This window comes from Psammomys obesus, unplaced genomic scaffold (genome assembly GCF_907164565.1).
Source record: "Psammomys obesus unplaced genomic scaffold, mPsaObe1.curated_primary_1811, whole genome shotgun sequence".
NCBI classification, from domain to species: Eukaryota; Metazoa; Chordata; class Mammalia; order Rodentia; family Muridae; genus Psammomys; species Psammomys obesus.
Genome location: NW_026592666.1, coordinates 11,438,650 through 11,450,018, shown reverse-complemented (window position 1 = coordinate 11,450,018; position 11,369 = coordinate 11,438,650). Strand labels below are relative to the sequence as shown.

At 51.9% G+C, this 11,369-nt stretch overlaps 1 protein-coding gene and 1 pseudogene across 1 annotated transcript in view; both read left to right on the top strand.

Annotated features, from left to right (window-relative positions):
* The window catches only part of Cldn14 (claudin 14), a 23,430-nt gene extending 15,725 nt beyond the window's left edge, over positions 1-7,705 (top strand). Inside the window, exon 2 of the mRNA XM_055614890.1 lies at positions 6,684-7,705. Coding sequence (XP_055470865.1) covers positions 6,763-7,482 — 720 coding nt within the window. The 5' untranslated portion in view covers positions 6,684-6,762 and the 3' untranslated portion in view covers positions 7,483-7,705. The remainder of the gene's footprint in view (positions 1-6,683) is intronic.
* A 3,246-nt stretch (positions 7,706-10,951) lies between these two features.
* LOC129682549 (metallothionein-2-like) lies at positions 10,952-11,156 on the top strand (annotated as a pseudogene).
* The last annotated feature ends 213 nt before the right edge of the window (positions 11,157-11,369 follow it).

Here is an 11,369-nt window from a genome sequence, read left to right as displayed (position 1 = left end):
GGGGAGGCCAGGAATATTCCCACCTTATTGTCTGGGGGAGGCCAGGAGTATTCCCACCTTATTGTTTGAGGCAGGGTCTCTCATTGGACTGGAGCTCACCAGTTAGTCTAGGCTGCCTGACTAGAAAGCCCAGGGACCCACCCCTTCCCCAGTGCTCTGGCCACCACGCCTGCCCTTTAATGTGAGTTCTGGGCATCAAACTTGGGTCCTCCTTTACTGGCTGAGCCGTCTCTCCATTCTTTTCACTCTCTCTCTAAAGATTTGTTTATTTTATTCTATGTGTATGGGTACTCTGACTGCATGTGCGCACATGAGTGTGAGTGTGTGTGTGTGTGTGTGTGTGTGTGTGTGTGTGTGTGTGTGATAGAGAGCACGCACCACTTGCGTGTCTGGTGCCATGGCTCTCCTGGCCCTGGAGTTTTAGACAGTTGTGAGCTGCCATGGAGGTGCTCGGAATTGAACCTGAGTCCTCTAGAGGAGCAGGCAGTGCTCCTAACTGCTGAGCCATTTCTCCAGCCCTGCCTCTCTCGTAATAAGGGTTAAAACAAATGGTCTAAAGGAGAGAAATCCTGTGGGATTTTATATGAAATCCTCAACAACCTTGAATCCCACATTTTCAGCAGCAATCATGGTCTTCCCAGAACAGATGGGCAAAGTGGAAAGGGAATCACAGTTAGCATCTTGAGAGGCTCTGCAAACCTTGGAGATATTTGGGGTTCTGCCTTTTAATTCCCATCAAGAGGCTTAACTCTTACACTTTTGAAAAGCTATATCCTTTTTGTCCTGGGTTTAGCTCTGATTTTGGCAAGGTCTCTCCCTGGGCCTGGGGTGGCATGAGAGCTCCATGCTTCCTGTGCCTCTCAATGTTGGTTCCCTGGTCCACCTCCTCAGCCTCGTGCTCCCCGCATCTGCTGGGCTTTCAGGTCTTAGTGTATTATCTCAGCAGCTGCTCCACAGCTCAGGGGATGTGAGTCACTGGAGGCTGAGCAAGTCGCCTACAATTACTCAGGGTGAGGGCAGGGAGGCCTCTGTCCTTATCTGGATCGCTGTGATCCAGCAATCTCGGAAGCAAACTGTATTTTACTTATCTGTGCAATGGGATCTATGCCTCATGAGGTGTCTGCAGAGAAAACTACACAGGGGAAGAAAAATAATCTTTGGGTGTCATGAAAATACTAACATCCTGGTGACTTTTCCAGTCACCATGTCAAAAGCAACTGAAGGAAAAGAAAGGTTTGAAGTTTGAGGCAGAAAGGCATTTCAGCAGGAACTCGAGGCAGATGGACACTCCATAGTCAGGAGAGAGAGATGAATGCTGGCTCCCGGATGCCTTTCTCCTCAGTCAGTGCTCCCAATCCCTGGAACAGTGTTCCCAATGCCCACTGTGAATCCTCCTCCCTCAGCTAACCTAGAAACTCCCCAGAAGAATTATCCAGAGTTTTCTTTCCAGTGTTGGTTCTGGTCCAGTCAAGCTGACAATAGTAACTGTCACAATTACTAGTAAGTATTTCTGGTTCCATGTTTTGCAGTATTTGTTGACTGGGGCAGGGCGTGCACGTGGGGTCAGAGGACGGCTTTCAGAAGCTACTTCTTCCTTTCACCCTGTTGAGGCTGAGGCTGTCTTGATTCTGATGCTGCTCTGTGCATTGCCGCTGGCGAGGTGAGGGGCCTCCCGCGCTCCCCTCCCACTCTGCCATAAAAGTCCTGGGATTGCAGAGGCAGGACACCGAATCCAGATTTTAGTGTGGGCCAAGCATCCAGCTTGGCCCTCAGGCTTATACAGCTAGTGTTTCTGTTCCTCTAAGCTATCTCCCCAGCCCCAGCTCATGGTGGGGGTGTGTGTGCATCTTTGTGTATGTGTATAGATAAAAATCAATGAAATTAAACGTCCATGGATTTTTTTAATTGTTTTCTTGCCCACATCGGAAAGCTTTCCTGTAGTACAGAAGTATAAAGTCGAGCTGTCCCAACACCGTCTTGAGATGCAGGCAGTAGGCCTTGCCAGCTCAGGAGTGATTCTTGGAGCTTTTAACCCAAGCATTTCTCCTTCTGCTTGATCTGCGAATGTCTCATACAGGCTGTAAGGCTGCATGGTGTTTGCAGGGCGTGTGGCTGCCAGCCCATGAGCTTCCAGGCGGATCAGCCAACAGCAAGTAAGACTTCTGCCAGGGCCTTTTCATGGAGGCTGCAGCCCGTTGAGTGACCATAAAAGAAAGGAAGAGAGAATTTGGGGCTGTAGCTTCACTCCCAATGGGTGGGCCAAAATGCGGACCCCATAGTTTCTCTGTGACAAGAGAGATACAAAAACTATGAGTAGGAGCCCCAGGTCTGTTTCCACCGCTTTGGGCATAAGAGACCACAACACCTTCGTTTTTGAAAGGCTCCTCCTTGGACTATATTGGCAGAGGTATCCAGGTTACACTTAAGGAAAAATAAGCACATAAAACCATTTTTTATACCACAGAACACTGCAAGAGAGACTTCTGCTTCTTTCAAACTCCCAGATGCCCCCGTCTGTTTAATAGGGGAAAAACCCAATGGCCAGTTCCTGGGTCCACCCTCAGAGGCAGGCTGCCTGCCTGACCCATGTGGCCTGTTCCGGGGAGCCAGCCACCCCTGTGAACACTGCCGGTACCTACTGCCAGCTTGAGACTCCCAATAATTTATGAACGAGCGTCTGAGTTCTCACCTGCAATGAGCTCTGCTTGGAATGGGGCCAGGGTACCCTCTATTGTCCAGGCTGGCCTTCAACTTGATTTTTAACCAAAGATGTCCTTGAACTTTGATTCTCCTGCCTCTACTTCCTGAGTTTGGGCATTGCAGGTGGGCACCACTTGTGGGACTCTAGGGATCAAGTCCAGGGCCCAGTGCATGCTGGGAAAGCACCCTACACCCTGGGTTACATCAGTCAGCCTCCGAGGACCTGCCCGGTCACTCCGGGCTCTTCCAGTCCCAGTGCCTCTCATCCTGGGGGTCACATTTCTCGCCCCTGATCAGCCCGGTCACCTGATCACGTCAGACCTCAGTTTTCCCACCCATAAATGAGAGTAGCCAAACGCACCATGAGCGGAGGCGGCAGGAGCAGGCCGAGCCCCGAGCACACCGGGAGCTTTCGCCTTAGCAACTGGCAGCTTTTGAACACCTGGGTGCAAGAGACGCCTGCTGAGAATCACCTTGGAACAATTTCCACAATGTTTTATTTAGCATCGGTGCATCCGTACATTTCTGTAGCACCGCATCTGTAACCACGCCAGATGTGGTTCAGCGTTCAGATGAGTAACTTTCAGAGGTTCACAAAATTCCCAGGCCGGCTGTGACAGAGTCCTGTGGCTTGCTCTGGGGTTTCCTCTTCCCCCTCCCCCTCTCCCCCCATCTGTCTGTCCGGCTTGATCTAGGTCCTAACTAACGGGGGCTCCACTGCTCTCTATTCCTTTTCCAAGGTAAAGCCTGGGCAGCTGCTGGGCCACCGGAGCCACACCTGGCCCACACCCCGAATTTGGGTTTTTATGATCTATGAAACCAATACATGTTAATTTAAGAAAAACTGACTGTAATTCAGACACTGTGGAGAGGGAGCCGGGCGCTGGAAAGACGGTGTTGCTGGTTAAGGGAACCTACTGTTCTTGTAGATGATTCTGGTCCCCACACCAGGGAGCTCACAGCTCTAACTTCAGTTCCGAGGCATCCGACCCCCTCTGACCTCCAGGGGCAACACATGCGTGCATGTGCGTGCACACACACACACACACACACACACACACACACACGCACACACGCACACACGCACACACGCAGTGCAGGCACACATACAGACACATAATAAATAAGTAATTTTTTAAAAAGAAAGGAGAAAAGAAAGCAGGCAAGCAAGCTGCGAAGGTCAGCCAGTTGTTGGGCGCAGGTAGCAAGCTGAACACAGACCTTAGTCTCAAAGGCTTCATGGGTTGCGTTAATTCTTCTTTCTTTCTTCCTTTCTTTCTTTCTTCCTTCCTTCCTTCCTTTTTCTTTCTTTCTTTCTTTCTTTCTTTCTTTCTTTCTTTCTTTCTTTCTTTCTTTCTTTCTTCTTTCTTCTTTCTTTCTTTCTCATACCGAGGCCCAGTCCTTTGATCCCTGTGTGCACTGCTTAGACAGAGCCTTTGAACTTCATGGCGACAGGGGACTTTCCAGGTTGCTCACCTCATTCTCTGTCTTCTGCATTTGGGGACCTGAAGGTAGACACTGCATTGTATATTCCAGTGACAGGCACGGAGCCACCAGCTCTCAGCTCTGGAGGACCCTCCCTCTTGTATTCCGATTTGAGTGTGGTTCTCTCTAAGTAGACAGGGCTGGGGGGGAGGCTCCCCGCCTCCTGAGGGCTGAGGGATGGCCTGTCCCCAAGACTCTCTCCAAGCTTCTGGTGGTTGCTGGACCCGGGACACTCCGGGCCTCTGCCTCAGTGGTCACACCGTTGCCATCGTCTTCATCGTCTCATAAAGACACTATTCTTGCTAGTTTATGGGTACAGCCTTCCCCAGTGTGTCCCATCCACGGGTGCGATCGCCCTGTTTCCAAAGAAGGTGACACTCTGCGGCCCTGGGAGTTGGGGGGTGGGGTGCACTTCATTCCATGGCATCCTCTTGAGAAAACCTCCCCCCTTAAAAAAAAGCCATTGTCATTCTTTAATGGCATTGATACATTATTTAATGTATTGATCTGTGGAATGTACACTTTTCGTTCAGTTTTTTTTTGTTCTTATACTTTTTTCTTGTAAGGCAGGTTTTCTAAAAATGAAAAATAACCCACAAACCTATGCAACTAGGAAAAACCTGCTATAAAAACACTAAGTTTTTTTTCAAACTTAACCAGTTAATTCATCCTTAGATGCTGATCTGCATTTCTAAATTATTTATTAAGTTAGTGTTATGCATGTGTGTCTGTGCATGTATGGGGGGCATGCAGACACAGGAGCCGGTGCTGTCCTTCTACCACTTAGATCCCAGGGATTGAACTCAGGGCCCTCTGGCTTGCAGCAAACACCTTCAGGCACTGCGCCAGCTTGCCAGTCCTGATCTGTGTTTGTAAAGAATTTAAGCAGTGCTATGACGCCTCCGGGAAAAGGCTCAGAAGTCCAGCTGTCCAGGCAGCTGCCTGGTCTCCCCCGTGCAGGCTCTTGCTGCAACTTACTGACTTATCTGCAGCTCTTACACCCCGGGATTTTCTTTCTTTCTTTTCTTCACTTGTGTACCGAGCTGGAGTGAAGCTACGTGTCATTTCTGTGTGAGCTGGGGGAGGACATGTCCGGCTTGTCCTGAATGAGCAGAGTAGGCTCTGCCATGTCGTTTAGTTCTGGCTGGGTAATTACCTGTCTGTGATCCTCACCCACCAAGTGAGAAGCTGAATGGCAAAGGCTTCCCCAAGGTACAGGGCAGTCACCCCTAACACACACACACACACACACAGAGAGAGAGAGAGAGAGAGAGAGAGAGAGAGAGATGCTGCCCTGCCCACCTGACCCGCTGAGGGCCTTCAGAACGTTTGTCTTGGACCCTCATCTCGCTAGCAAATGTTTCCACAGCTGTACGCGTGCCTGCGGGGTAAACAGTAGCCCACGGGGCACGCCAAAGTCAGCCCTGGGGGCCAGTCCAGCCCAGTGCCATAAAGCCCAGCACGAGGCAGGGCCTTCCCTCGCCAACAGCAGTGCAGGGTGGAGCCTGGCGCAGCATGGCGGGAGGAGAGGCGGTTTCCATGGAGACGCATTCACTCTGTTAACAGGTTTTCTGCTGAATGAACTGCAAACCCTGGAAGAATTGCGTGATGCCAGTTGCCAGTTGCCAGCTGCCGCTCTCGCTGTGGGCGGGGGAGGCTCTCGAACACTTCTTAAATTAGAAAATCCTTCAGTTAAAAATAGCAAACCCTAATGATTTCTAAACTTAGCCCTCCTTGCTTTCCATAAATACACCTAGACCTCCCCAGACCCGTCCACTCCCCAAGCCTCGTGGGGCTCAGGCAGGCACGCTGTCCTACACTTTTTAATGGGTAACCTTGACAAGGAAGGCTCAGAGAAGCCGTAGAATTCAGGTCAGGGGACAGCCAGGACGACCAGGTCCGCCCGGATCTTCCACTCTGCAGACCCTGGGCAACAGAGAGCAACTGGGGACTGTCCTGATTTGCTTGGGGGAGTCCCCCACCTTGGCAGCCTCTGACCTGTTTCTGGGTGCCTGAGAAAGTCACCTCCTTTCGGACACAGCACCCAAGGCCGTGCTCCCTTGCAGACACAGCACCCAAGGCCGTGCTCTTAGTCATACTGGCGCACGCCTTAGCATGTCGCCCAAGGTGTGTGGGCGACATGTGTGGTTACTGATTATTGACCACACAGAAGGAAGGTGTAGCAGAGAAACCTGAAGGTAGACATCAGGCAGAACTTCTTCCTGTGCTCTCCATGAGTAGGTCCCAGGAGAATGGGTGCTCTGGAGTGCAGTTCCCTGGGTCTCCAGGGAGCACAGGCTGCTGGGACCTGAATCCATCTCTTCCAGCTCTGTCCTTCCACGCTGTCAAGTCCCCAAACCTTTTTTTTTTTTTCCAGGATATGTTAATTACACCAACTGCCTATGGAAAAGTGTTTCGGTGACAGAAATAAATGCATCGAGATAATATTTAACCCAGTTCCCTTTTCTTCCCCTCCCTCTCCTCCTCGGCTTTATTAGGCCTCCTGTGGGCACCTAAGGACCAGATCCACCCCTGGGGACCGGGCACTGCCTGGCGCAGCTAGTGGGGCCCTTGGCCATGGCCAGCACAGCGGTCCAGCTCCTGGGCTTCCTGCTTAGCTTCCTGGGCATGGTGGGAACGCTCATCACCACCATCCTGCCGCACTGGCGGAGGACCGCCCACGTGGGCACCAACATCCTGACGGCTGTGTCCTACCTCAAGGGGCTGTGGATGGAGTGTGTGTGGCACAGCACAGGCATCTACCAGTGCCAGATCTACCGCTCACTGCTGGCGCTGCCCCGGGACCTGCAGGCGGCCCGCGCACTCATGGTCATCTCCTGCCTGCTGTCGGGCCTGGCCTGCGCCTGCGCCGTAGTGGGCATGAAGTGCACGCGCTGTGCCAAGGGCACACCCGCCAAGACCACCTTCGCGGTGCTGGGGGGCGTGCTCTTCCTGCTGGCCGGCCTGCTGTGCATGGTGGCCGTGTCCTGGACCACGAACGACGTGGTGCAGAATTTCTACAACCCGCTGCTGCCCAGCGGCATGAAGTTTGAGATCGGCCAGGCCCTGTATCTGGGCTTCATCTCCTCGTCCCTGTCTCTCATCGGGGGCACCCTGCTCTGCTTGTCCTGCCAGGACGAGGGCCCCTACAGACCCTACCAGGCCCAGTCCAGGGCAGGGGCTGCCACCACAGCCACCGCCCCCGCCTACTGCCCACCAGCAGCTTACAAGGACAACCGTGCCCCCTCCGTGACCTCAGCCTCGCACAGTGGGTACAGGTTGAATGACTATGTGTGAGTTTCTTCCCTAGGCCTCTGCCAGGGCTGCTGGGCCCTAAGGGACTGATGACTGATGACTTCCCTGCAGGAAGGCTGCGGGGACCCACGTGAATGTGGGGGAGTGAGCCCGAAACACAGAAAGGAGGGCGCTCTTCGAGGCAAAGACTTCTGAAAAGTGCTGTTTTTGTATTTATTCTATGTATTTTTGCGGGAGGTTTAATACGAGCGCAATAAAGAGTGACTGGAAGCTAGTCCATGGGCTTGTTTTGTGACGCAGGAACAAGCAGCTTGGGGGAGGGTCTGCGAGGTGGGCAGCCGTAGTTCCTGCTGCATGTTCGGGTGCGGAAAAGTCAGCCCTAGAAAGCTGGAGTACCCTGCTTGTGCAGCCAAAGTAATGACGAGGACCCCTGAGCCTTATACTGAGTCCCTAACGTCCACCAGTGCATGATGGGAACATCTAGAAAGCCGACTGCTGTGGCCCCAAGAAGCCCCTGTAAATCCAGAGGCGAAAACAGAAGAAAGACAAAGCACAAAGCAAAGAGGTGTTGCTGTCTCCCTGCAAACTGCTCCTAGGACAATAGAAATAGTAATAGATAGTGTAAAATATATTACATATAATATACAATGTTCCATTACATATATAATATACATTGTATATGTGTGAGAGAGACAGAGAGTGAGCACAGCTGAGGACAGAGTCTGGACTCTTCTGCCACCTTGTGGGACCTGCCATCAAACTCAGGTCATTAGGCCTTTCCAAACACCTCTGCCCACTGAGCAGTCGGCTGGCCCAACAGCTCCCACTGCAGTGAGCTAAAAAGGGAAGAATTTGGTGCTTCCACTTTCCGTACATTGGCAAGAAGGTCAGTCAGGAGTGCTTGGCCCCAGAAATTAGCTGAATTTGCTAGATGCTTTTCTGGGTGAACAGTCCTGGTTGCCATGACAGCAGGCTGGGGGGGAGCTCATTAATTTATTCATAAATTAATGTATTTATTTACTTTACATCCAGATAGAAAGTTCCCCTCTCCTCTCCTCCCATTGCCCCCCTCACCTCCTCTTCCTGTTTCCCCTCCCCTCCTTTTCCCTTGTGCCCCCCTCACCTCACTTCCTCTTCCCCTGTGCCCCCTCCCCTCCCCTCCTCTTCCCCTGTGCCCCCTCCCCTCCTCTTCCCCCGTTCCCTCTCCCCTCCCTTCCTCTTCCCCTGTGCCCCCTCCCCTCCCCTCTTCTTCCCCCGTGCCCCTCCCATTCTTCTCAGAGAAGGGGAGACTTCCCTATGAGACCCCTTTACCTAGTGAAAAAAAATCCCAGAAAGTGGGGGCTTGACTGCTGTGAGAGCCCTACTGTCCTCTCTGGCTTCAGTTACAGGACCAGAAAGCTGAATAATGTCTTCCCAACCTCCCTCCCAGCCCAGGCAGCCTGGATCTGGTCTCTTGTCCTCGCTTTGTCTCGGCATCTGTCTGTGGCTTTCAGAGCAGAGAAACTCCCACCCAGGGGCTGAGCATGAGAGTCCCCCAGCATAGGAGAGCTGCATTGGGACAGGCGGAGGCTCAGCCTGGGGAGACCCCAGCCCATGACCACCCAGGGTGAGAATGAAGACCCAAAAGGAAAGTGGGGTCACAACCGAAGTCCTAGACCTAGACCCCAAGGGCCCTCAGAACCCCTGCCTCGGTTGCTTTTTAATAACACCTGTCAGTGACTGAGGACAAAGTTTAATTGGTTGAGTGCTCGCCTAACATGCACAAGGCCCTGGGTTTGATCCCAGCACCACAAAAAGAAAAAGAAAAAGAAAAGAAAAAAGAAAAGAAAAGAAAGAAAGAAAGAAAGAAAGAAAGAAAGAAAGAAAGAAAGAAAGAAAGAAAAACTGGGTGTGGAGGTGTAGCTGCTGCCACAGAAATTAAGAAGTGGAGACTGGAAGATCAGAAGTTCAAAGCCATCCTTGGCTACACAGCCAGGTCAAGTCTGGCTGCAGGAGACCGTGTCTCAGAAGTGAAAAACAAACAAGCTGTCTGTTAAGATGCAACGCAAAGGGAATAGGGTTGATTGTGGCTGCAGGAGACTGTCTCAGAAGTGAAAAACAAACAAGCTGTCTGTTAAGATGCAACTCAAAGGGAATAGGGCTGATTGTGGCTGCAGTCTGAGGGCTCAGCCCACAGCGGCAGCAGGCGATGAGGCAGCAGGCGATGAGGCAGCAGGCGATGAGGCAGCAGGCGTACTTCCTAACTGCAGTTCTGCTGTTGTTGTGAATTCTAATGTAGATGTCAGCTGTGCAGCCCACCAAGGGTCCGGGCCCGCAGGATAAGAACTACTGTTCTGGAGCGGGGCAAGCGGACAGAGTTCATCATCACACTTCCACTGCAGTGCTGTGCTTCGTCCTGACTCTGCAGGGCTCCCCAGACCCTCAGGAGGCTCCCCGAGCCTGGGCATGAGCCAAGGGAGCTCTTTTGTTTCCTCAGCCAATTGCACCTACGGATCTGCTCTGTCTGTGAGGCCTCAAGAGAGCTCCTGGTGTCCTAGTAAGGGCTTCTATGGCTGTAACACAGCACTGTGAGCAAAAGCAATATGGGCATGACAGGGTCATTCTGCTTACCCTTTCACACAGTAGTCCCTCCCTGAAGGAAGCCTGGACAGGAACTCCAGCAGGGCAGGAACCAAGATGCAGGAGCTGAGGCAGGGGCCGTGGAGGGTGCTGCTTTCTGGCTTGCTCCTCATGGCTTGCTCAGCTGCTTTCTTGTAGAACCCACTAGAGAGAGCACCACCCACAACAGCCTGGGCCCTCGCCCGTTGATCACCAATTTTCACAAAAATGCCTCACAGATCTTTTGGAGGCAGTTGCTCAGTTGATGTTTCCTCATTCCCAGTGGTGCTAACTTGTGTCAAGCATAAACCTGGCATCGGACCTGGCAATAGGAAGTAGCGAGTCAGATAAAAGCAGCTTGAAGGTCAGTGGGGACGGGCCTTACCTCATAATCAGTAGCTTGTGATATGAGGAACTCAAAATAATTAGAGCTGTGTGTACAACAGTAAATTTCTCAAAAATAAAAAATTAAGGGGGTGGAAGTCCTGAGTTGGTCTCTGGCCTTGGGTTGAGAATGTAACCTTCTCACCCACTAAAGTGCTTGCCTAGCAAGCATGAGGCTTGTGGTCCAAGCCCCAGCTGGGCACCAGGCACTCATACAAACATGCAGACAAAACGCAAAATGCTCATAAAACAGATTTAAAAAAAAAAAAAAAGAGCACCCATGATTACACAAAAAGTTCAAGGCCAGCCTGAAATACATAAGATAAAATAAAACAAACACTCCTTGGAAAATTATAAGATTAGTATTTAGCCAGAAACACTCTGGTATAGACAAAAACATGCCATAGTCCCTCTTAAGAGTGAATCCTAATGCCTCCCTGCCAGCCACCCAGGCAGGAGGCTGGACCTCAAGGAAGCTGCCCGCCCTAGCCAGTCTCTCCTCGGTCTTCCTCTGCCGCCTCCACCCACCATGGACCCCAACTGCTCCTGTGCCACAGATGGAAGCTGCTCCTCTGCTGGCTCCTGCAAGTGCAAAGACTACAAATGCACCTCCTGCAAGAAAAGCTGCTGCTCCTGCTGCCCCCAGGGCTGTGCCAGTGCCCCCAGGGCTGTGCCAGTGCCCCCAGGGCTGCATCTGCAAAGGGGCTTCACACAAGTGCCGCTGCTGTGCCTGAAGTGGGGGCCCACAACGTCTGTAAAGAGAACGTGCACAAACCCTGTCCTTTTCCACAGCCCTGAGCCGGTCTCCACACTTTTCTACAAAGCGTGTACCTGACAATAAAATGGTTGATTTGATTAAAAAAAAAAAAAAGAACGGGAGAAAGCGGACTGAAGAGTTGGCTCAGCAGATCAGAGTAGCTGCTGCTCCAAAAGGATACCAGCACCCA